This window comes from Sceloporus undulatus, chromosome 6 (assembly GCF_019175285.1).
Source record: "Sceloporus undulatus isolate JIND9_A2432 ecotype Alabama chromosome 6, SceUnd_v1.1, whole genome shotgun sequence".
Classification (NCBI taxonomy): Eukaryota; Metazoa; Chordata; class Lepidosauria; order Squamata; family Phrynosomatidae; genus Sceloporus; species Sceloporus undulatus.
Window position 1 is genome coordinate 3,055,410 of NC_056527.1, and position 26,206 is coordinate 3,081,615.

The 26,206-nt window shown below is 45.1% G+C and overlaps 1 protein-coding gene across 3 annotated transcripts; it reads right to left on the bottom strand.

Annotated features, from left to right (window-relative positions):
* Positions 1–612: 612 nt before the first annotated feature.
* LOC121933470 lies at positions 613–26,199 on the bottom strand. 3 transcript variants are annotated; one of them, XM_042473249.1, is made up of 8 exons: positions 26,092–26,199; positions 19,558–19,947; positions 18,225–18,351; positions 17,712–17,825; positions 16,816–16,929; positions 6,125–6,456; positions 3,126–4,579; positions 613–2,183 (listed from the first exon to the last, which is right to left on the bottom strand). In XM_042473249.1, the coding sequence occupies exons 1-8, from the start codon at positions 26,113–26,115 to the stop codon at positions 1,796–1,798; spliced, it is 2,943 nt and encodes a 980-aa protein (XP_042329183.1). In that variant the 5' UTR covers positions 26,116–26,199; the 3' UTR covers positions 613–1,795. The 3 variants fall into 3 exon arrangements, with proteins under 3 accessions (XP_042329183.1, XP_042329185.1, XP_042329184.1); XM_042473251.1 differs by having other exon boundaries at positions 19,558–20,024; positions 26,092–26,140; XM_042473250.1 differs by having other exon boundaries at positions 19,558–20,078; positions 26,092–26,115.
* Positions 26,200–26,206: the final 7 nt, after the last annotated feature.

A 26,206-nucleotide genomic window follows, 5' to 3' on the forward strand; every position in this document is an offset into this window, starting at 1 on the left:
ACAGAATTTTTTGAAGAAATCCATAGGATTAGTAAAGGAACGGCATAACCGTATGCCAGTTGTATGGCTGCAAAAGAGCAAAATGAGGCCATTGTTTCCCCCCAAATAAGATTTCTGCCTCTCCAAATTTCTAGCATTTCAGAGAGTTGAGATGCTGAAAATTGTTCACACTTAGAACTCTTCTATTTGCGGTGTTCTGGTCATTTTCTTTGGATGCCTAAACTATACTAATTGCTCAAGTAAGCAATTTAGAATCATACAGTCCTAGAGTTGGAAGAGTCCTCCAAGGGCCATGCAGTCCAGCCCCATTCTTCCATGCAGGAAGACACAGTCAAAGCCCTCCCTATCACAGGTGGCCATCCAGGCTCTGTTCAAAAACCTCCAAAGGAGACTCCACCAGCCTCCAAAGCAGCATCTTCCACTGTCAAACAGTTCTTACCATCAGAAAGTTCTTCCTAATGTTGAGGTGGAATCTCTTTTCCTGTAGCTTGAATCCATTGCTCCGTGTCCTAGTCTCTGGAGAAGTAGAAAACAAGCTTGCTCCATCCTCAAAGTGACACCCCTTCAAATGTTCAAACAAGGGCTATCATATCACCTCATAACCTTCTCTTCTAAACATACTCAGCTCCCTAAGCCATTCCTCACAGGACTTTATGATTTTCAGGCCTTTCACCATTTTGGCTGCCCTCCTTTGGACATCCTCCAGCTTGTCAACATCCTTGAACTGTGGTGCCCAGTAATGCTAGAAATTAGGGGACTGAAAAAGTTTCATGGGGTGCAGAGACCTTTTTTGGAAGGCAATGCCCTCATTCTCTGCCCCCTTTAGCTAGATCCTTGCAGTATTCCCAGACCTGCTCCCCTTCCCCACAGTGATACCCACAAACAGTGTCCAGAAATAAGGGACAGGGTCCTCTCTGGGCACTACACTACTACAACAGTCTGTTCCACTAGCGCAGAGATTATACTTGCAGCCTTCCACATGCGATTGGACTACAACTCCCAGCAAGCTACGCAACGAACAGGAGAGCCAGGGGTTGGGAACCCACCCATATCTGGAGGGCCACATGATTCCCAACCCTGTGCTAGTGGATGTGCTTTTACCTAGTTGTGCAATGGCTGCCAAGAAAGTAAGATGGATTTGTTGGCATCCGGAGGAAGATTTCCAGCTCTGAGCAAGCTATTTTTTCCAAAGCTGGTTTGTGGTTGAAGGTTGCCTTGGAGACAAGGGGCTTGGAAAATCCACTTTACTTTGGCGCAGGCGATTTTCCCAGGTGGCCTTCTCAGAGTGCTTTGACCTCCAAAGTCCCACCTGGAAGCCAGGCACTGAAGAAATAAGATGGTGGAGATCCTACATTGGGTTTGGGTAATGTATATCTCTGTATGCAGAGTTATACACTGATTGTGTGATGCTGAAGCCTCATGCTGAATGGCAACATTGCACAACTGAATCCACAAGACAATGAGCAACCGAGTACAAAATGAAAGTCAATCTACATGTGCAATGGCACCATATATGCAATTCCACTCCTCAATGTCTATGTTCTGTGTTGGCACACAAATGCCCAACATCCTCCGCAGGGGAACTCATGCAGGCGTGTGACATGAGCATTATTCCAGAGACATCCAGAACCAACAGCCTCCTCCCAATGTTGAGAGCGCAGATAAGTCTCACTTCCTTTCCTGCTGCACTCACAACCTGCAGAGCTGGCACAGTTACACACTGGCACAGATACCCAACAGGATCTTTGGTCATTTCCAGCACTTGGAAAAGAATCCCACTTTGTAATGCTTCTTTTTAGAATGCCCCCTTGTTCTGTTTCAAAAGAAAGAGCTGTTCAAAAAGCTCATCAGACAAAGGGTGCTTCCTTGAGGCCACGAGGCTGCTGCCTGTCGAGAGAAGGTGCTCCACGGCGGCACTCGAAGGCACACCTGTGTTGTATTGCAGAAAGCACTGCATCACATGTGGAAAGGCATGGAGGGAGGACACCTCCCGGCTGGGAGACTTAAGGTACCTCCAGACCTCCTCATCCACCGTGTCCACTCCAGACTTTTTGCCCCGGGGTTGGAGGTTGAAGAAGTCATCTTCCAGATCGTCTCCTTCCTGGTCTCTCTCAGAAGACTCGGTGTTATCCTCACCAACCATGCTCCTGATTTCAGCTTTCAGCAAGGCTTCCATCATGTATCTAGGAGAAAAGGAAGGTGGCAGCTTTCGTCAGGAAATCCAAAAGTCTACACTGTCACTCAGGGAGAGGAGGGTGCTGGTAGCAAAGAAGCATCAGCGCTTGTATAAAGTGAGAGGGGAGATTCGATACTGCCTACCCTTTGTTCCCCTTCTTTGGTCTATGCCATTGTTGTGTGCCTTCAAGTTGCTTCTGACTTATGGCAAGCCTAATGCGACCCTATCATGGGGCCTTCTTGGCAAGATTTCTTCAGAAGGAGTTTGCCTTTGCAAACGCTGGGTGACCTCTCATCAATTCTGTCTCTGAGGCTGAGAAAGCATGGCTGGCAAAAGGTCATCCAGTGGCTTTCTATGGCTGAGTGGGGATTAGAACTTGGATTGCTAGAATTGTAGACCAGCATTCAAACCACTACACCACACTGGCTCTCACTTGTTCTATGAACACAAGCCTTTTGCTTCCATCTTACCTGCAGAACTCATTTCTCCCTTCTCCAAGAAGTCAGTCTGTCTCTTTATTACCTTCATCTGGAAAGGGAGCATCCTCAGGGATCCAATACCAATAAAGGCTGCAAGCCAGCCTAGCATAGTGGTTTGAGTGTTGGGCTGTGAGTCTGGAGACCAGGGTTTGATTCCCAGCTCAGCCATGAAACCCACTGAGTGACCTTGGGCAAGTCTCAGCCTCAGAGGCAAACCTCCTCTGAACAAACCTTAATGACTTGAAGACACACAACAACAACAACTTACACCCACACATGAGAGAATAAAGAGGACTGGAAATACCCAACAGATATGATGCAGAAAAAAAGACAAAGTCTGAGGATGCACAAATGAAAGATGATTTTACTCTTGAAAGCAGCTCGACAAATTTTGGTCCTGCTGGGAAACCCAGATGTCTTGTATTCTATGCCAACCCCCCCAGAAGGGCTCCTTCTCTTTCTCGCCTTACCTGCTTGTCTGGTCAGCCCGGGCAGCTGATTCCAGCCAGTCGGCTTTGAAACGCGGGTGTAGGCAGGCTGCTAGGAGAAGTTTCTTCTCCTCCCAGATGGGCTCAAACCGTTCCCGCAGGGCTTTTCGAACTCCCCTCAACAACGGGAGGCAGTAGGTGTACCCAACGGGTTTGTTTTCCAGCTCCTGCAACTTGCGGTCCAGGTTGTACAGAGTGGGCAACAGGTACCCCATGAACATGCCGTTCTCTCGCTGCAAGATATCCAGGGACTGGGCCAGTGGTCCCATGATCTCTGTGTACTCCTGGACCACCAGACTCTCCTCAGCCGTAATCCGGGCCAAGGAGCACCGGTCCATCACGGCATTGACTCTGAGCGGCACAGTGGCGAGGAGCCGATTCAGCTGCTTCAAGGCATCGTAGGTGGAATTCCACCTGGACTTGTTCGGCACTTTCAAATACGCCCCACATTGCTCCAGGATGTAATCTCTGATTTGCGATGATTCTTTCTGCTTGCTCCACAGTTTGCTGCACTTTCCCATCAAGGAGGAGAAGTGCTTCCTGAAAAGACCGAGAGAACTATTTTGGGCAGACTCAGAAATCAAGTCTTGCACATCTCGCGTCGCCACCAAGTTGAGAGTATGGCTGGCACACCTCTGGTATGAAGGCAAACAGAAAACCTCCGGATCTCCTGTTTCCTCTTCTGCCTCGTTCCCCATGTCCAGGACCTCAAAAATAGGCACAAACTCCACTTCCGCCTCCGCCTGATCATCATCGTCATCGTCACTTGTTTCCACAGCGTCCATTAGTTCTGTTTCTTTGGCCTTGAAAACTCGGAGGGCTTTGGCAAAGTTGGAGCCACTGTCTGTCGTCATGCATGTGACTTTGTTGTGAATCCGGTATTCCATGTGCACGTTGCGCAGGGCTTTCACAAGGATGTTGTACGTGGGACGCCCTCTGAGGCGCTTGCAAGCCAAGGCCCCAAACTCACGCTTCAGAGTCGCAGGGTTGATCCAATGGGCTGTCACCCGCAAGAAACTCTTCCGGCCACTAGTCCAGAAGTCCACGGTGGTGGCCACATGTGCCACATCCCCCATCCGGCTTATAAGCATTTCTCGCACGCTGGCTGACCTCCCATCAATTCTGTCTCTTAGAGTCTTGGCGCTCATGATGGTGAGGTCTTCTGGAAGACCGAGGTGAATCAGTCCAATGAACGAAGGTTTGTCCACGGTCTCGAGTGGCAATGTCTCCTCAATGATGAAGTCCATGATCTTCCTGTCCAGAATTTGCTGGGTGAGCGTCTCGCTGCCGGATCCCCACCTGCCAAGGCTGCTCCGCTGCTGCCGGGGAAATTTGTTGGCAGTAGGGTCTGCATCCTGCCTCAGTTCTTCCGAATAACCGCGTCTCCTTGCCTTCCTGGCCCTTTCAATGGCAATCAACTTCCCTGGGTGGGCCCTCTGGAAAAAAGGAGGGAAGAAAAAGAGAAGTTAGCCATAGCAAAGTAAAAGCTGAAAAGGCCCAAGGCATTTTATAGCTCCTCTGCAGAAACCATTCCATCTCATTTTAAATTTGCAATGATGTCAGATAACCATCAGATGCTGATATTGAAAAGGATGCACACAAGCTGGAGTGTGTCCAGAGTAGGGCCACCAACATGGTGAAAGGTTCAGGAACCAAACCCAGTAATGTTGCATCAGTTCCTGTTGTCATTCTAAGGGGGGCTACCAAGGAATATGGAGATATTTCAGTGTACTGCAGGGTTCTAGACTGCTCAGGGATGTGGGTATTTTCATATGTTTTCATAATTTGGGGGCAAAAATTGTCAGAAAATCACACTGAAGGTTTTTGGTTTTTTTAAAACTGGGGTTTGGGGATGTTTGTAGGGCTTCAGGGGTCACAAAAGTGGGCTCCAAGAGCAGCATGAGGACTGCAAACTACATTTCGCCCAACCCTGCTGTATGAGCACCCGTTGAGGGGACCGGGTGTGCTTAACCTGGAGAAGAGAAAACAGCAGTGACATGTGAGAGTCGTCTTCAAATATCTGAAAAGCTGCCATACAAATGTTTGAGTAAGTTGGCTCTTGGCTCCTGTAGAGGATAGGAACTGAAACAAATTATAGCCAGCCCCTGTACTGTGTGAATTATCTGTTCTGAGGGACAGAACATAATACAAAATTTGTGTATAATCTGGAATGCTATTTCTCTTACTTGAGATGAATGACAAAGTATTCTCTCTAGGCATCTGTAGGTCCTCCAGCCCAACGCTAGGGTCAACATCTGGTGGAGGCATACCATAGAGCCACCCAAAAAATGCCTAGAGAGAACAAATTGTGTTCCAATTTGTGTAAGTGAATCTATGCTGTATGAACTCTCCTAACATGGAGTCTTACCGTACAAGAAACAAAGTTCCACCTGAACATTAGGAAGAACCTCCTGATGGTAAGAGCTGTTCAACAGTGGAATGGACCACCTTGGAAAGTGGTGGAGTCTCTTTCATTGGAGGTTTATAAACAGGTCAGAAAGCCATGGCTTTAGAGCCACAGATTTCTGGACTGCTAGATGGGCTTTGGACTAGATAATCCTTCCAGGTCATAGAATCATAGAGCTGGAAGAGACCCCAAGGGCCACACAGTCCAACCTGATTCTGCTATTCAGGAATTCTAAATCAAAGCATCCCTGACAGTTGTCCATCCAGCCTCTGCTTAAAGACCTCCAAGGAAGGAGACTCCACTATAATCTCTGAGGAAAGAGTGTGTTTTACTGTCGAACAGCCCTTACTGTCAGGAAGTTCCTCCGAATGTTAAGGTGGAATCTCTTTTCCTGTAGCATGCATCCATTGTTCCGGGTCCTGCTCTCTGGAGCAGCAGAAAACAAGCTTCCTCCCTCCTCAGTATGACAGGTCTATGGTTCTATGACCCTCTTGTTCCTTCTCTGTGCACAGAGCAACCTCACCATACTTTTTCCACAGCATTTTTTGGGGAGATCGGCACGATAGCAGCTCACCTCCAAATGTTTCTTCAAGTTGGACGCGGAGGCAAACGCTGAGCTCAGGTGCTTCACCAGCGGCAGGCAGTAATTGCACTGGACAATCACATTCTTCCCCCTCTGCCGCACAAAAGTAAAGGCCTTCTCGAACCCAGACCACGGGACTTGTGGCCGGGAGGCTGGGAGCGTTGGCAGCATCTCCCTGGACTCCTCTTCTTCCTCCGCAATGGGGTCCTGGGGCACTTGCACCTCCGTGATGACCATTGGGGACTCCTCTGCACCATGCGCTATCCCTGGGATCTTCATGTCCAACTGACCGTCGTCTTCCGCAGCACCAGCAGAGCTGCCTACTAAAAAGAGAGATGAGGCAGGTCAGTTTGCAGCTGCTAAATTCAAGCCCTTGCCAAGACCTCCAATGAGATGGCAAAAAACAAAAAAATATTAGAAAGTAACCACCAAATTTCTAAATTTCATAAATTACTCTTGAAATTTATTTTAAATAAATCTTTATTGATAATATTAACATACAAATACCACATATACACAAATTAACATCCAGACAACCCACAAAAATAACATATTCCATCCTCCCCACATACTAGACATAACAACCTACAACACCGGACTAGATCAGACTAGATTTAAATAAACATATCCCTAAAAAACCCAAACACCTGATCTTAATTTTTGGGTTTATATTTCAATCCTTATATATTTCAATCCTTCAATCCTTATATTTCAATCCCACTTGTCTATTAAGTTCCATAATCAAGCTTAACCCCACTGCTTCCAAAAAGATTTTAAATCAAATTCTTTACATCATGTTTCTTCAAGTTGGATGCATTTTTAAATTACATTATCATTCTAAATTACTATTGAAATTTGAATTTGAAGACGAAACAGTAAAATAATGCATGGTGAACTGGGCCCAATATTTGGGCCAGAACATGACATTAAAACAGTGGGAAAAGACTTGGTCTAAAAGATTAAAATATACTTTATGGCAAACTTACATTCTATATGACAATGGCTGCCAGAATGTTGTATGCATCTAAATGGGGGGAAGATAGAATACCTGAATAGAAAGGAATGGCTGAAGATGTTATATATGACTATATGGAACCAGGTAAATTGACTCAACTGTTAAAAAGGAAATCAGTAGAGAAGTTTAAATTGGAATGGGATCCATTGGCAACTTATCTGAAAAATAATTATCTGTTTTATTCTGTATTTTGTGTTACGTGTGTAGCTTTTTTATGGCATTATAGTTTACTATTGCATTTTTAGTATTGTATTTTACTATTGTATTCTAGTATTGTATTTTAGTATTTTATACTGAAGTAGCTATAAATGTTTTATAAAGTACCATGTACGTCGATGGTGCTATATAAATAAATAAATGCTGCTGCTGCTGCTGATAATAATAATAATGAATGGGACGACTTTGCAGTTGGTCTGCAATGAGATATAACAACATAACGAGTGATAAAAAGGGTGACAAAAATATGTTTAAGACATATAATATGCAATGTATTGTTTGTATACAAATTTTGTAAATTTATGTGGCATCGACTTTGCTCAAGGAAGACATAGATCTTGTAGAAGATAGCTGCATTGGTTCTGAGCCTTTAGCCCTTCAGATGTTAGGGACTTCAGTTTCCAGAAGGCCCAGACAGCTTGGACCGTGGTCAGGGATGCTGGGAACTCAGGTCCAAAGGACTTGGAAGGCCAGCAATTGAACTGCAGAATTAATGCAGTTTGACAGCGCTTTAACGGCCATGGCTCCATGCTATGGACTCCTGGGATTTGTAGTTTGTTGTGGTGACAAAGCTCTCTGACAAAGAAGGGTAAATATCTCACAAAACTAGACATCCCACGATTTTTGGGTCACAGATTTGGGATGGAGTCACAACTGGAAGTGAATTCCAGCTGTGGCTTCTAACTGCAGGCATTCAGGAGAAATTCCAGGGAATTGGGGACAGAAGTGACAATGAATCCTCCAGGACACAGTGAGCAGATGCCCTCCATTTCCAGGACATGCCCTACATTTCAACCTTCTGTCCAGATGGATTTCCAAATATGCCCTCTATTTGGAGCATGACTAAGAAGCATGGGTTTATATTTTCATGTGTGCTTTTAACTTTTATTTTGCAGTGGCTTACATTTTACAGTGCCTTGTCCTCCTTTGCGGTTATAGTATCTGCTCCAGGAGCGGTCAATGAACTATTCTTGGTGCTTTTGCAACCATTTTCCAACTCTACCCCCCAATTGTGGGGTTTGTGGAGAGGCTTTGGGTTTGTCAGGAGGGGCTCAGGGGACAGAAAAAGGAGGTTATCTCCTTTTTCTATACCCCACAGGCTACAATCTCCCCATGCCTGCCATTACAGATCCCTAAAAGATCAATTAAACCAACCCCAAATGGGACCGCACAGTTTTCCACCCATCATGGAGTAAAATCAAGCGAGGGAGTGGAATTAATTACTAGTTATTTCCAAGTGGTAGCAGCGTCTTTTTCAAAATGCTACCAGTTTGCAGCAAGGGTGGCTGAAGGGTCATTTCTGATACCCTTCAAGTTAAACGAGGCGTAAAACTGGCCAAAAACAGGCTGCAAGTGTCCCCCACATCCCCAAAGACATATGTGGGGCATTCTTAGTTTTGCAAAAAAGGATAAAGATGTCACAAATTTGGGAGGAACAGCAGGGAGCATGCATACCCCCACAGTCCTGCAATGGAAATACAGAGCAATTAAACCTAATGTATTTAATGGTTGCTCAGTGGGAGTACGCGCTTTGGATACTATAAAAAAAGATGCGCTCTGAAAATTGCATTATCAAAGCACTACTGCATAATCAAATTGCATGTTCTGTGTCTCACTAACTTGGTCTGCTTTTTATAGTCCTGCGTGAACTAATTTCTGGTTTAGCCATGAACCAAACATATCTGCCTACCATCATTACCTGTCAAAACATGAAATCAATTCGTGGTGCGAGGACGCAGGACACACTTTCTCAGCTGTGGCACCTGAAATGTAGAGACCCCTTCACCTTGGAGGCCTCGTTTGGTGCCAACATTGGCTTCATTCAGGCACCAAGCAAGTTTTTGTTGTTTGTTGTTGTGTGCCTTCAAGGCGTTTCGGACTTATGGCAACCGTAAGGCAAACCTATAATGGGGTTTTCTTGGCAAGATTCACTCAGAGGAGGCTTGCCATTGCCTTCCCGAGGCTGAGAGAGTGTGCCCTGCCCCAGGTGACCCAGTGGGTGTAAGGCACTTTGAGTTCCAATATTTGGGGGAAAGCAGGATGATGACGATGTATTTGTTTTTTTGTAGAAACAATGCAGCTTGACACTTCTTCCAGGGCTCCATCCAACAGAATCCTTGGATCTGTAGTTTTCCAAGGCACCAGCACTCTTCAAGACTCTGCAAAACTTCAAATCCCAGATTCCCTTCAGATGGAGCTACAGTACTCAAAGTGGTGCCAAACAGCATTATTTCTGTACTGCAGATGCACCCTTAGTCTCTTTAAAATTTTTATGTTTTTTGAGTTGAATTGCATATTGCCCTGAAATCTTTTGAAATAGGCCAGGACAGAAGTATATAAACAAACATGCTGGAAAGGATGACCAACGCAGAAAATCTTTTCCCAGTCTTCCAGATGTGCTGGAGTGCAACACCCATTGTCCCCACATCCAGTGTGAGAAATCTGGCACAATATCTTCCCTCTGCTTGGTCAATGTGGAAACTGATAGTCCCTGTCCCTCAAGACAGAGTTTTAATGGCAACCCAAATGGTTAAAAAAAAATAACAGAAGACACAAAGACGATGCATGACTTATTCAAAGGAATGCTACAAAATCTTTTATTAATGCCCTTCACTGTTGGTTTTTTGGAGGCAGAGAGGAGGGGAAAAAGGAGTTAAAAGGTAGAATGGCAATTTATTTGGAGTGGAGGGAGCTGTGTGCTTCTCTGATTCAGTGCAAGTTGAGTCGATAACAGAGAACCCAGCAGGAAAAAATGGTGCGCTCAGTTCCCTGTCACAGCTTTTCAGTTCCTTGCAAAAACCTCTGTCCATCTTTATTTTTTAAAAAGTCTGATTTTTCAATTCCTCTTTGGTTTCCTCTTCATTCTTCCACAAATCTCCCAGAAATCATTCCCTTTTAAGTTTGCTAGATCTGTGCCTTCAAGTTGAATTTAGGCTTATGGTAACCTCTCCTTGGGTTTTCTTGGCAGGATTTCTTCATAGGTTTACCACAGTCTTCTGAGAGAGAATGGGGCTTGCCCAAGATCAGCCAGTGGGTTTCCAGGGCTGAGAGGAGCTTCGAATCCTGGCGCCTTGGAGTCTTAGTCTGCCAATATGCCACACTGACTATGAGGAATAAACTGGGAAGAACTGGGAGACTGCTTTAACATTGTGAGATGTGCCATGATAAAAGACAGACTCTTGTCAACAGCAGAGTGGATGCACCAAGAGGAATATCTCAAACCCCCCAAAATTCCATGTTAACAGGTTAAAAAAGCGGAGAAGCCAATGTCAAAAAAGGGGAGTGATGCTTCATTTACAAGCACAGATTTAAAAAAATAATCCTCAAACTTATCAAAAGTTGTGCAAAAGCCCATATTAAATAAGAACATCAAAAATCCAATGGGGGAAAAAGGATGGCTGGATAGTGTTGTTGTACAACACAACCCAGTCACAATGCAATCTGGCCACAACCTGGGAAGAGTCCAAACTGAGGGACCCAGATGGAACGGCCCTCACCTGGAAGTCCAGAAGCCAAAAGTATTTGGAGAATCCTTGGCACTTCCAAAAACCACCAGCTTTTCCCCAGCATGCTTTAGCACAAAGGTGAGCAACCTCAAAGCCTTCCAGTTGCCATGGGAGTGCATCTCCCCACATTCCTCATTGTTGGCTACGCCTCACAGGAACTACAATCAGACAACAACTGCAAGATGGCAAGATTCCTACCCCTTTCCTGGAACAGTCATAGTGAACTTCTTCCAAGCTTGTCTTGCTGGATATTTACAGGCAGAATCACCCTGCTTCTCCTTGGGCCTTGACTTTCCCATGTAAACCCCTTTCATATGGGGACTATACCACACGTGGCGCCTCTGGAGGGTGCAGGAGCTGCTTTTCTAAATGTGGGACCCTTGGAGAGGAGCATTAAAAAATGGAAAATATAATAAAACCACAAGTCCACTTCTGTTTTGGAAAATTAAAAAAACATATTAAATAGTGAAAGGAGGGGACTACAAACTATTTAAAAGTCAGTTTCCAGGGGAAGCAATACTGTACATCTTTTATTTTCTTTTGCCTGAAAAAGGGCACTCTGGGTAACTTGTGTATCAGGAGCCACATAGCCACATTGGACTTCACTTTCTCAACTCTCCTGATCTAAATGATCCAGCTGCTTGTCCCTAATTTTTTCATTTAATCATTCCTCGTCAAAAATCACTTTATGCTTCTTGTCGCACAACAAAAGTGAACAGTCAGGTTGAGAGAGAAGGTCTTCTCCAAGGCTATGGAGTGTCCAGCACACAGTCAGTCAGTCAGGGGAGGAGAAGCCTTTCCTTCAGAGGCTCTGTGTCTCTGATGGCTTGAAAGGAAAAGACAGCTGCAAAACCTTTGATCATGATTTCACATCATTACTCCCACCCTCCGCATTCCTCAGCCCAGGGCTTCTTAAGTCAGCACAGTTCAGCCGGAAAGAGAGTGACCACAGGACGGATTCCCAAACCACACTGTGGCCTTATTTTCCATTTGTTGTGGGCACCCAAGACTGAATGCTGAGACACTTCCACAGTTAATCTGCATTTCTCCTCCACTGGCCAAAGCATGTGCTTTGCATGATAACAAAGCATGTTGGAAAGGTGCCGCTGGAAGCTGGGCCTGTGCATAAGAGACTTAGACCCACCTCAGCATCAAAGCCAAAATCCTATTGTTGTGCTATACTAGTGGTGACACTGTTCCCAGGGTCACAAAACGGCAGTGGCAAGGGAAGGAAGGCAAAATCTGCTGGCTTCAAGCCACCTATTCCCACAAGGCCTGGTATCCCTTGCTGGCTGTTGCTCTGGTGGCTTTTCCCCACCACCACAATCTACCTTGGCACACTTATGCCAGTCTACAGCAGCAACAAGACTCCAGGCTCGGCCTTGGTGGGGTACATCCCCACAGGTGAAGAAGAAGCCTCAAAGGCTGCCAGGCCAGCAAGTGCCTCTACTGGCCCCAATAGAAGCCCTGTCAATGAGTCCCAAGAGCGTCTGTGCAAAAGTCTTCATCCGAATCAACTGTTTCCAGAATCGCATGGCCTATCTGTCCATTTCACCAATGACTCATTCACTGCAGTTTCATCAGAAGGGCTGCTTCGGAAGAGAGGAGGTTTCTCCAAACTGCTTCTGAGTGGTGAAGCCTGTCCCGTGCCTGGCAGAGTCTCCTGCTGCTGTTGCTGCTGCAGGTGGTGAACCCCATGCATGCGCAAGTGCTGCTTGAGTGACTGCTTGTAGCGGAAGCGTTTGCCACAGTGCAGACAGGAATAGGGGTTTTCTCCGGTGTGCATGCGCTGGTGCTCCAGCAAGTACTTCCTGCGGGCAAAGGTCTTGAGGCACTCTGTGCACCGGTGCCGCCTCTCCCCATTGGCATGGCTGGCCTGGTGGCTCAGCAAAGCTTGTGCATGAGCAAAGTTTTGCCCACACTCCTGGCATGAATAGAGCTTGGCTCCGGCCTGGTGGACACTGCTCTGGTGCTTGACTAGATGGTGGGCTCGTACGAAGCGCTTGTCACACTGACCGCAGCGGTATGGCCTCTCCCCCGTGTGGATCCGGTAGTGGTTGGTCAGCTTGGACTTCTCGGCGAAGCGCTTCTCACATTCGGGGCACTGGTAAGGCTTTTCTCCAGTGTGGGTGCGGGTGTGGTCGTCCAAGTGCTGTTTCCGGATGAAGGTCTTGCTGCACTGTGGGCAATGGAATGGCCGGGGTCTCTCCCGGTGGGTCTTTTGATGGACCACAAGGCTGGACTTGCGGTTGAAGGCCTTGTTGCACTCTGAGCACTGGTGGGGCCGCTCAGCGTGGACGGCCTGGTGCCGGGTGAGCTGCCCTTGATGGCTGAAGCCACACCCACAATCAGGGCAGATGAAGGCACTGTCGTTTTTCCCCGCCAGGTGGGTTTTCTGGTGAATCTGCAAGCTGGTCTTGAGGCGGAAACTCTTGGGGCAGAGGGAACAGGCGTACGGCTGTGCTGCCGTCTGGGAGAAGGGAGGATCGCTGAAGCTGCTCTTATAATCTGTGCACTCGTAAACTGCTGAGGTTTGCTGGGTGCTGGGTTCAGCCACTGAGGCCCCACCATCCCCATATTTTCCTTCTGTGGGGTGGCTTCCTGGAGGCAGACCGAATGATTGCTCACAACCAGACTCTTCCCTACACTTCACACACTGCGGTGGGTTTTCCTTAAGGCAGGATGCCGGCTGGATTCCCTCGAGGCCACAGCGACTCTGCTCATTCTGGGGAGGCTCTTCTAGACTTTGCCCAAGATGGGGGGTGGTTTGCTGACCCTGAGGGCACCCCTGTTTCTTGCAGTTCACTTCTGGCTTGGGGACTTGGAAAACGTCTTCGCTAGGTATTCCATGCAACATCCTGTGGCTGGGGAAGGCGCGTTTAGGACCTTGCCGGAGGCTCCGCTCCTCATTTTTGATCCTCCTCACGTTGTCATCTGGTGTAGGGGATAAAAGGGGACCCACAACAGTTAGAGCCGTCCTGCCAGAAGGGATCCCGAAGTTGAGGTCCAACCCCCAGTAAGCCAGCACCCCTCTGAGTCCCAGCCGACAGCTCTGGACACAAGGACCCTTTTGCATCAGAAACGAAAACAGAAATATCATCGATATTTCCAAGGTCATGAAGTCAATACTAAGAGTGTTTTGGAGGAATGCTTTTTTTTTTTGAAGAGGAAACTTCCTTCAGTGGCAGGCAAGCTAGATGGTTCTAGATCTTTTGCAAGATCAGCACTCCAATATTTACTCGGTTAATCAACCTGACCCAAACTCATTTGCCAACAGATTTTTAATTGTTTAAAAAAGAAGTTTATTATTCTGATGCCATGGGAGGCAGCTGCATTGTTAGAAGTACTCCTCTCTGTCTCACACCCACCCACAAAAGAATGACTCTTGTTCCAAGAGAGCACCACAAGTAAAGAAGGTGTTTTAAAATACATTGATCCACTGCTTTACTTATGTATACAAATCTATGCAGACTCAGGCAACGAAGGCTCATACAACTAAGCAAATCAGCATGTAACTTCCTCTGACCATGTGTGTTGGACTACAACCCTCTTTTCCCCAGTAAGTTACATCAGAGAGACTCTTGGAGGAAAAATAATTCCCTCTCAAATTATGGGCTGCCTCCCTCCGATTAGTTCACCCTCATTAGTTTGTAAGCAAACTTATACACACACAGGAGCAGATACTGCTTCATACAACAAACAGGTTGTGGTTTCAGGATGTTCCCATAAGTGTATGTGTGTGTGTGTGTGAGGGAATGTGCTGAACTTCAGAGGGCCCTGTTAACCTCCTGCATTTTTGCACTAAGTGGTGATGGGAAGTTACTTCTGGTGTCCTCTAAAAGCCACATATGTGCTGCCAGCCACAGGATGCCAGCCTCTGGCACACATGGCTTTATGAAATAGAACAGAAGAGGACATGGAAGGTGACCTGTTATCCATCTTGACCACCAAATCTCTTGCACTGGGCATCAGCAATGGTTATTCCTCTCATTTTGACTAGCCCATCAATATTTTGGGGAGGTGAAATAGCAGTTGCTGGTACAGCCTCTTTCAGGGCCTTCAACAAAATTATGTCCCGCAACTGCAAGAATTTGAATTAACCAAATCAGAGGCTAAACTAGGGTTAGGACAACGAGTCTAGACTTCATGGTGATGATGGCAGCTGTAGACCAACACATCAGGAGGGCTCATGAAATTGGGCAAGGCTTTTGGTTGAAGATCTTGGCTCAGCAAGACAGATAAAAGGGAAACAATTTCTTACACAGCACACAAGTAAACTGTGGGATCCTCTGCTACATGATAGCTTCCAGTTTGGACAGCTATTCATTTACTTACATGTATTTTATTTTAGAAATACAACCATGAGATTAAAACGACAAGCAAGCATCAATTATAAACAATACACACAATCTGTTTTACATTATTCATTGCAGGTTATCTATATGTTTTTGAACTGTCCCTAGATGTCACTCATTGTTATGTATTTCACACCATCTTACAGTAACCAGTTGATCTGTTTTCAAGAGATTAGTTAGGATTCCCTTCCAAAACAGGACTATATACTTGGAAGATGCTTATCTGTGAACCCTTTATTGCAGAATACGGTAGAATTCATAGACATAACCGATCAGTATGCAAAGGGATCTTGTAGCATCTTTGAAACTAACTGAGGGATAGTAATTGGTAGTATAAGCTTTTGTAGACTAAATCAGATGAAGCAGACTTTGGTCCAAAACATACTGCAGAAATAATCCAGTTTGAGACCATTTTAACTGCCCTGGCTCAATGCTAGGAAATTCTGGGAACTGTAATGTTTGTGACACACTGAGCCTTCTCTGTCAGAGCTCTGGTGCCACCATAAACTACAGTTCCCAGGATTCCCTAGCACTAAGTCAGGGCAGTTGAAGCAGTCTCATACTGGATTATGCCTGCAGTGTGTTTTGGACCTTAGTCTACAAAAGGTTATGCTACCAACTTCTTTCTCTCAGTTTGTCTCAAAGGTGTTACAAGATCCCTTTGCATACAGGATTACACAGCATGGCACAAAAGGGAACCAAATTTCTAAGAATGAGGACTCTGGACAGTTTTAAAAGGGGATGGGACACATTCATGGAGGATGAGGCCATCCATGGAAAGTAGTATTTTCGCTAGTAGCAGAATCCATCAGTTGCTAGGAGCCAAGTTGACTAAACTATTGTATTAGAGACATATTAAGAGACTGTATGACTCACTGGGGAAGACAATAGGCTGCAGAAGATTAAAGGCATAAGGAAAACAGAAGACTGGATGCCAGGTGGACGGGCTCTATCAAGGAAGACAAATAGGATTCTTTGAAGCCTCTTGTCCATGGAGTTGCCATAAATCAGTTGATTAGACTGCCATGTAACAACAAATATCATTTGATTGGGGGAAGGGGGAAGAGAAGCTACTGTTGCCCTCATGTCCTACTGCTGGGCTTCCCAGAGTTGGCCCCTGTGTGAAAAGAATCATGGGCTAGAGAAGGACTTTAGCTTTATTCATTGGGGCTCCTCTGGGCTAAGACGGTAGTGTAGCTCTGGATGTGTAGTATCCTATCTTCTTACCCCACCAATAGCAGCTTTCAAGCCGAGAGGTGGAGCTGTGCTGCTACTACTTACTGGTCAGAAAGGGAAGAAAGTGATTCAGACTATGAAGTAGCAGCTGGACGCTACTTAGCAGGGGAAAATAAGAGTGCCCTCACAGATGGCATGAGCCCTCCTTTTCCTTCCCCTAGAAGCCAAGAGCAGCTGTATTTTCATGGTCTGAATTGCAACCATAGCCCCACCTAGGGCTTCACTAGAGGATTGGGGGGCAGAGCATAAGGGCAAGAGAATACCTCTCTGTCCCCTATACGAAACAGGACTTCATATTTCAGCTGCTTCATTTTAGGAAGAACACAGATATCCATGTTTCTGGAGCACACTCACCATAGCCATGAACTGGGGGGATCTCTCCTTCAAGGTCCCACTTCTCTTTGCTGGGAGGCTCTTCTTGCTTGATCCAGGATAAGAGGTTGTCCTTGGAAGCCAAAGGTTCTGATTCTGGGGAAGAGAATCACAAATGTGATAACTGTCTCCTTCAATTTTTTCCAACCTGGAAAAATTGGATTACACGTCCCATTATCTCACCTATGAGGACAATGGCTGTGTGGCAAGGGGATGGTGGGAGTAGCATCTAACATGTCTAAAGAGTTCCAGATTGGAGAAGGGCAGTCTAATGGGAGACGGGTGCAAAATTTGGGGCTTAGCAGGGCCTTTTCAAGAGGGTTAAACTCACTCACAAAGAACTTACAACTCTCACTCTGGAAAAGAGGCTCTCTGGCTTCAAGCCCATCACTATTTTCAGTACAGTTTTCAAAACAGCTACCTCCTAGATAACCTGGATTAATACTACAGGTTGAGTCTCCCTTATCTGAAAAACTTAGGAGCAGAAGTGTTTGGGTTTTGTAATTTTTTTCGAATTTTAGAATATTGCATATACATAATATGTCTAAACCAGAAATTCATTTATGTTTTATATACACCTTAGCCTGAAGGTAATTTTATACACAATAATTTCATATATATTTTTTTTGCATGAAACCAAGTTTATGTACACTGAACCATGAGAAAGCAAAGATGTCATCATCTCAGCCACACCTGGGGACGATTTTGGAGTATTTTAGATTTCCAGATGAGGGAGGTTCATCCTGTGTGTTGCTTTTATATTTTCACACCTTATTCTCATCTCATACCCCTGTAGCAGCCCCAGCAGCAGAAGGGCAGTACAGAAGACAGAGAAACAGAGACAGCTGGTTCCTTCCTCATATGTGGACCCCACTCACCTGTCCTGGGCTCTGTCGGGAAGCCCTTTCCCTCTGCAAACTCCTGATCCACAACAGGAGGAGGTTCTGCTTGTTGCGTTTGGGCAGGAATTTCAGCTTTGGAAATGACCGAGTCTGTTGGTATAGACAAATCAGAGAGTGGGGTGTTTAATATTATCCAGCTTTGCTCACAGCAGAATAGTATCAAGAGAGAACGAGGGCCAACCTATACACCAGGTGGATCCTAACGGGAGTCCAGTTTAACCTGGAATCCATTGACTGACTTATTCCAGGTCAGGGGGGTGCAAAACGTGGCCTGTGGGCCACATGTGGTCTGTGTCTTTCAGGAAAATATTGGCTGCACATGAAGGGGCTTTTAATGGACTGATGCTTTCTTATTAATTGTAATTTTCATTTCTTTTAAATTCATTGGTGCTATAATTTATTCAACTGTGTTTTATTTAACATGCTGACTTTTTGTCTGTTTCTTTTAAAATCTGCACTTGTTTTTATCAAGAAAAAGCAGACTCTTACCAAGTGAGATCAGTGGTTCGTACTTTCCTTTGGTGATGTTCTTATAAAGCTCCTTTTGCCAGTCTTCCAGGTTGGCCCACTCTTGTGTGGAAAAGTTCACTGCGTTGTTATCAAAAGTCACTGGGACCTGCAATCAGAGAAATGCCTCAGGGATAGGGCTGTTTTAAAACAAATGACTTAAAGAAAAACAACAACAAAACACACTAATTTTTAAAAAACAGATTCATACATTTTTTAAAAAATCTGGATATTATTACAATTTTCCAACTCTCTTACTGGAACCACAACGACTGTTGAATTTAAACATTTTAATTTTAACAGTTTATGGGTAGTTGCTCATTGTTAGACCAGTATCCAGCATCAGTTGCTTCTTTTTAATCATTTTTAGTGCAAAAAAAAAAAAAAAAATGCCATTCAGAAAGAAACAAGTTCTACAATTAACACATACTCAACACAATTATTATTAACACAAGCAACTTGTTTTAAAAGAGCACTTTTTAAAAAAAGAACAATTATTATTTAAACTAGTGGCCATAACATCTGAACTGCATTTTGCTACTTAATTTTCTTTATTCCCTTTATTGGTGTAGTCCTACACATTAATGCTAATGTCCCTGGACCCTCCACTCCGTGCATCTGAGAAAGTAGACTCAATACTCCGAAAGCTCATGTTACCAGCTTCTTTCTTTCAGTTAGTCTCCAAGGTGCTACAAGATCCCTCTGGATAATAATTCTGCAGTTTAAGAGCCCCCAAATTTTAAATTGATTGACTCAATCAAGGAAGCTATAGTTTCCCTGAATTTGCAAGACCTGAGCAGGGCTGTTGATGATACGTTGTCTTCAAGGTCCCTCTTTCACAGGGTCACTGTAAGTCAAATTCAACTTGACGGTAAATACAAGTTGAATCTCTCTTATCTGGAACCCTGAAATGCAAAACCTTCCAAAAACCAAAACATTTTTCATGGGTGGTTCAGATAGTCACACCCTTGATTTCTGAAGCTTCATTGTACACAAACTTGATTTTGTGCACAAAATTATTTAAAATATTGTGTATAAAATTACCTTCTGGCTATGTGTATAAAGAGTATACAGTACAAAATATAAATGTATTTTGGGTCCCATCTCCAAGATACCTTACTATGTACATATGTTCAAATACCAGCATTTCAAAATCCAAACATATGTGTGTGTGTGTATCCAAAATACCTCTGGTCCAAAGCATTTTGGGTAAAAAAAAAACCTCAACCTGTAACAACATTTTTTGCACACATGAGGCAGGTACCCCAACCCCAAGCTCTGACCCTCCCTCAGTTTTGTTCCTTCTCCATTGTACCTTGGGGGTTTCTCCCTTTGGGCCCAGTGGGAGCCTCAGGATCCAGAAGTTCCGGTTCTTGAGTAGGTTCTCCAAGTTCTCCAGCCGCCTCTGAAGGACCCCGTACTCCTGGATCAGGGTGCCCAGGGCAGCCAGGTGGTTGCTGAACTCCAGCTCTGTCTTCTCACACTCAAATATCTTCTTCTCGGCCGTCGCCGTCCTGCCTTCCAGGTTCAGCAGTCGTGAGGCATAAGAGTCCACCTTCCTCTCTACCGCCTGGATGGTGGCCACTACTGTCCACAGGGAAATCTCAGCTGCTGGGTAGATTTCTCGCTCAGCGTTTTGGTCAAAGATGGGAGGGGGCTGAAATGATGACGGCAGGTGCTGTGGCTCCACATCCCATTCCCAAGTCTGTGGGGAGGAAGGCATTCAGACCAGAGTGGGATTCAGGCATCAAGAGAGTCAGTGTAGGATGGAGCACTAGAGAACTGGGGTCAAGCAGTAGGGATTCAGAACAAGGTCAAGCAACAGGGATTCAGGGGCTGAGCAGACACAGAGGAAAAACTGAGTCATTTCCAGATTTCCCGAAGGTGGGTGGAATTCCTGCTGTCTGTGCGGTCCACTCCCAAGGCAGGCCAAACACCCATGGGCAGTCCATGTCATATCAAGCTGCATGTGCACCATGGTATAAACACACCGCCTGCTACTGCCAAGTACATGCCTCATCCCAACAGTTGCCATCCCATTGACAAGACAGTCACATGAGTGGTACACCACCCAAACAGTGCATCAGTGTGTCCAGAGACACACTGGCAAAGCACAACCCTATATGCCCCCCATATATGTTCCCTTCCTCCCCACACACCCCATGCTGCCCAATTGGACTGTCTGGTTTGCGTATGTTTTAATTACATCCATTGCAACCTGCCCTATTTGTAGTACTTTCATCTCATGCAGTGACTGCTTGATGGTGCAATGAGTCAATGGTGCAATGGCCACTCATGCCCCTGTATGCTTGACAAAAGGTGAAACTGCTTTATTTTGCCATTTCAGACAAGAAGGGATTCAGGCGAGAGGGTTCATAAACCCCATTCTGACTAGAGCTAAACAGTAAGGAGAAGAACCTGAGTCAAGCAGTAATGATTTAGAATTGAAGGGATTTAGACCAGAGTAGAGTGCTAGGGATTTGGACCACAATCAATTGAGCAGTAGGGATTCAGACAGGAAGGGATTCAGACTGGGATGAGCAACAGGGATTCAGAAGTCAGGGATTCAGACTGGCAACAAGAGATTGAGAGAGCAAGGGATTCATACTCAAACAAAATATTACACTCAGGTCCTCTGGCAGACATTTACTCCGGTCAGCCAGGACTAGGTTGGCAACTGTCAGCCAGAGGACTTTTTCTTCAGCCGCCCCGAGACTGAGGAATGATTTGCCGGAAAAAATTCAACAACTGAATACGCTGTCTGAATTTAAAACAGCATTGAAGAGTGGTCTCTTCCGGCAAACTTATCCAGATGATTTTTAAATTGTGGATTTTAAATGTGGATCGTTTTAATATGTGTATGTTATCTGTCATTTTAAATTGATGTGTATTTTAACTGATGTGTTTTAACAGATGTTGTTTATCTGTTTGTTGTTGTGGTCCCCTGCCTTGATCCATGGTGAGAGGCGGGCAAGAAATAAGTATTACTACTACAACTACTACAGATTTGCACAAGGGCCAAGCAACAGCAATTTGGGGCTTCTTCAAATGGGGCAACCGTGTTGGGAGACAAATGAACGTTACAAGTATTTGTTGCTGTAGTTCTGTGAGTTTTCCAAAATATCTGAACACCATTGATATTGTTATGGACTATTTTCTGGAAATTCTCAGCACAAGCTGCAAGATTTTATTGCCCCCCTGAAGTGGATTACTTTTGAACTGTGAGCCACGCAAGAGAAATGTCTCCTTCTCTTCAACTTTTCTTATTCATTTCCCCCCTTAAGGGTAATAGTGCATCAGTGCACCAGTGAAATGGCACTTTTGCACTATAACTCTGCAACCAGGATTATGGAATTGGAAACAATTTTGGATGAGTAAGGAGTTGGTGGAAATATACCAACTCAAATTCTGTCTTTGAAATAAATAAATAAAAAAAGAAGTGCCCCGTTTGTGGATTATTTACTTTCACAAGAATTTAGGAAAGCTTTCTTGTTCAGAAACTTTAATCAAAAACAAATATACCAGTAGCTCAGTTAATGAAGTAGATCTATTCCTTGGCATTACATCTGTAACAGAAAACTTGGTACCAAAGGCACAAATAAAATGGAATTCACAGGGATAGGTTCCTGCACTACGAGAAAGAAGAGCACTTCAACGTGTTTCAGAAAGCTTTTCATGCAAAACTAGCAGTATGCACACGTGGAATGAAATAATCAGGTCAGGTGAACCTTGCATAAGTACAAAAGAAATGTCCTCAGCTTTTGAGAGATTACTCGAAGACTTCTTCCAAAACACATCCAGTCTTTCACCAGCCTCCACTTTTGGCCAGACTTTAAAATCTATTTTTTTTAACATAACTGAAGTAGGCCAATAATATTTACTGGATTTATATCCTGCCTTTCTCCCAAAACGGGAGCTTAATAATTGACACAGAAGTGGAAAAGTGCCTTGTGTTACCATTTTACCAAAGAGCCAGTGCGGTGCAGTGGTTTGAGAGTTCAACTATGATCCCGGAGACCAGGTTCAAATCCCTGCCTGGCCTTAGAGACCTACTGCATAACCTTGGGCACTTCACTCTCTCTCAGTCTCAGAGGAAGGCAAAGGCAAACCCTCTTGGAACAAATCCTGCAGAAGAAAACCCTGTGATAGGTTTGCCATAAGTTGGAAACAAACTGAAGGCACACAACAACCAACCATTTTGCTCTAATAAATTTGTTATTACCAATTAATGTACATTTGCCATCAAGGTCAGAGTCAGAAGAAATATCCCAGGATTCCATAGGATGGAGCCATGACAGATAAAGCGGTGTCAAACTACATTAATTCTGCAGTGTGCCTACAGCGTATGTCTTTGAATGCAACTTCCAGAGGCCCCCAGCCAGCATTTGCCAATGGTGGGGGATGCTGGGAGCTGCAATCTAACAACCTGTGGAAGTTTTTTGTGGGGTTTTGGGGCTATGCAGCTGTGTTCTGGAAGGCTCATGTTTTAGGGTTTTAGGGCTTCCCGTTCATGTTTTAGGGTCTCTGTCCTCACAGCCAGGGTGCTTTATCTTCAGTTTCTATAAAGCATAGAGGTGCTTCTGACAAAATTAGCTGAGCAGACCTTGGAAATCATTAGTTACCAATGCTGGTATGCATCACTGACAGACATTTACTGTATTTTCTGGCATATAAGACTACTTTTTAACCCAGGAAAATCTTCTCAAAAGTCAGGGGTCGTCTTATACGCCGGGTGTTGTCTTGTAGGGCAGGTGCTGAAACTTCCAAGCCAGATTGGGAGAATCTGCAGTCGCTGCATATGGTGGAGGGAGTTAAAAAACGGCCACAGCTGCATCCCCACCGTATGCAGCGACCATATGAAAGCAGCAAGGGCAGCGCTGTACAAGTACGGTAAAAGAAAACTCACTCACTAGGATTCATGGAAAGAAATGACTTAACGCAGTCCTGGTGACGAAGTGAGGGGGTGTCTCACCGGGAAGGTGTAAGTGAAGGGCAGAGCAAGCTGCAGGCGTCCGGGACGCCTGAGGTATAGAAAAAGAGCCGTGTTTGCACTACCGCTTTGATAGTCTTGGAGACAGGGAGGGCTGGGCAGGCAGGGAGAGCTGACCAATCCAACCAGGCTTTGTATACAACAAGGTTTCCTGCTAAGGACCTGCATGTCATAAGCATTTGAATTAAAATTACCAGATTGAAATCAAATCTTACATTTTTTCAATTTTTATTTGGTGTGCATTGGAAGAGGGGTAGTAGTCTTCTACGGCGAGTATAGCCCAAACTCTATATTTTAACTGGAAAAGTTGGGGATCGTCTTATACGTCGGAAAATACGGTAGTCATTTGTAATTCAGGATAGGAAACTTTGGTACATACAGGAGCCAATTTTCCGTCCTTGGGCTGCAATTCTGATTCTGAAAAAGTTGTTGTTTTTAAAATGCTTAAGGCTGTTCCCAGAGGAGTCTTGGAAAGGCATTTCACCTCATTTTGGCAGAAACCAGACAGTTTGGGAGGCCAGGAGCAGCACATAACAGATGAAAGTTTTGTTCCCCGTCATGGCAGCCCTTTCCACAATTGCAGATCATGATGATATTTATTTATATCCTGCCTTTTTTTTAGTTTGGGACTCAAAGCGACTGCAATTAAAAATCCACAAAATACAAAAGTTTAAAAGGCAAATAACCAAATAAAATAAAAATTTTAAAAAATTAAAACCAGAAGAAAAGGTATATTAAAACGCCAATATATGGCAGTGTATTTGCAAGAAATACACTCATCCTTCCATATTTGCGGCTTTGATATTTGCGGATTTGGTTATTCATGAATTTGATTAATAGGTCCTTCAGTGCAACTCTATGGTCAACTTTAACTAAAAGTTGCACTGAAAGATCTAGAAATTCCTAGAGAGAATACTCTCCTAGGCCTTTGTAGCTCCTCCAGCGCAGTTCTATGGTCAGTGTCTGTCAGTTCTTGACCACAGAGTTGCCCTGGAGGACCTAGAGATTCCTAGAGAGGTGTCATCTCAGGTAAAAACATGGTGTTTTTGTTACTGGCAGTTTTTCCATCTTCACAGGGGTCTTGTGCCCCTAACCCTAGCGAATATGGAGGGACAAGTGTAATTGTAAAACAACAGTAAATAAGGAAGGTTGCATGAAACAGGCTTTCTGTGAAACCCACCATGCTCAAATCAGCTGATATTCCTGCATGGACAGATTAGTCTGTTATCTTGTTATCTGTTGTTCTATTTCCATGTGCCCCTTTGGGGATCGGAGGGGAACACATTGTAGCTGCTGTGCATGCATTAGTTTGGCAATTCGTCAAGTATGAAAGCATTCAGTTTTAGAGCCGCGAGGGAATAGGTTTGTTAGATGAAGAAATAAATGAGGCAGAACCAGAGAAGTGAATAAAAGAAAACAAATAAATGGCAATTCTTCTATGCTATGTGGTGCAGAGGTTTGAGCATTGGACTGCAGCTCTGGAGACCAGGGTTCGAATCCCTACCTGGCCATGGAAACCCAATGGGTGCCCTTGGGTAAGTCACACATTCTCAGCCTTCGAGGAAGGCAAAGGCAAACCTCTTCTGAACAAATTCTGCCAAGAAAACTCCCCAATAGGTTTATCCTAGCGTCACAGTAAGTAAGTCGAAAATTGCTAGAAAGCACACAACAACAGCAACTGTAAATCAAATTCTATGCCATGAAGGAAAAGAACTTTCCAACCTATTAAGCTGTTAAGTAATTCGGGATCTTTTCATTCAAATTAGTATGCAGTTTTTTGTGGGTTTTTGGGGCTCTGTGGCCATGTTCTAGAAGTTTCTTCCTGACGTTTCGCCAGCAGCATCCATGGCTGGCACTATTAGATCCCTTTCTGCCCCCCAAATACCTTCTTCTATTCCCTCCACCACAATAGCAAGCAAGAACCCCCTCCTTTCATTCTTGAACCCCAAAAACTCTAGGCAAGAAACTTCCCAGGCTAGAGAACCCAGACCTATCTGTGCCCCCCCAAAAGACCTTCTTGTCCCCCTTTCACCCCTTCTTCCTTGAACCTCAAAACTGTGGCCAAGGGACCCCCCCATACCAGAGGACCCCAGACCCCTTTGTGCCCCCCGAAAGCTCTTCTTCTCTCCCCTACACCATAATAGCCTCCCCTTCTTTAATGAGAAGAATTAAATTAAAATTAATTAAAATAAAATCCTTGCCTCAAGAAGAAGAGCCCTCCCTCCATGACATCATCATCAGACCTGAGAGGGAGTGAAAAAGAGAGGCCCAACTTCCATCAGGCCTAACTGTGAATGTACTCACTTCGCTCTCTTTAATTTTATTGTATTTTATTTATTTATTGTATTTTATTTTATTATCTTTATTTTTACTGTTGTAACCCGCCTGGATTCCTTGTGATTGGGCGGGCTATAAATAAATTATTATTATTATTATTATTATTATTCTTTCTTGAACCCCAAAACTGTAGCCCAGCCTGAGGAGAACCCTTCAGACCCCTTTCTGCACCCCAAAAATCCCCTTTTGTCACCTTTGAACCACAACAGCCCCCCATCTTTTTTCCTGAACCCCCACACTGTGGCCAAGAGACCCCCCATTGCAGGAGACCCCACAGACCCCTTTGTGCCCCCAAAAGCCCCCCTTGCCCCCCCCCCCTATACCACACCCCCCAAAACTGTGGCCAAGAGACCCCCCGCCAAGGCTAGGGCACCCCAAAACCCCTTTCTGCCCCCCCAAAGCATCCACAATCTGGACCAGCCTTTCTACCGCGTCCATACCACTCCAACCCTCCTCCCCCTCCCCAAAAGGACCCCTGGCCGCCCCCAGACCCCTGCGGGCAACGCGGGGTTAACGCCTCACCTGAGCAGGAGTCCACTCAGCCATGGCCAGAGCCCCCCCACTAGATGAAGCCACTGCGCATGCGCCGCGGCCAAACCCAGCAGAAGCGCCTCCGTCCCCCCCCTTCGCAGCCGCC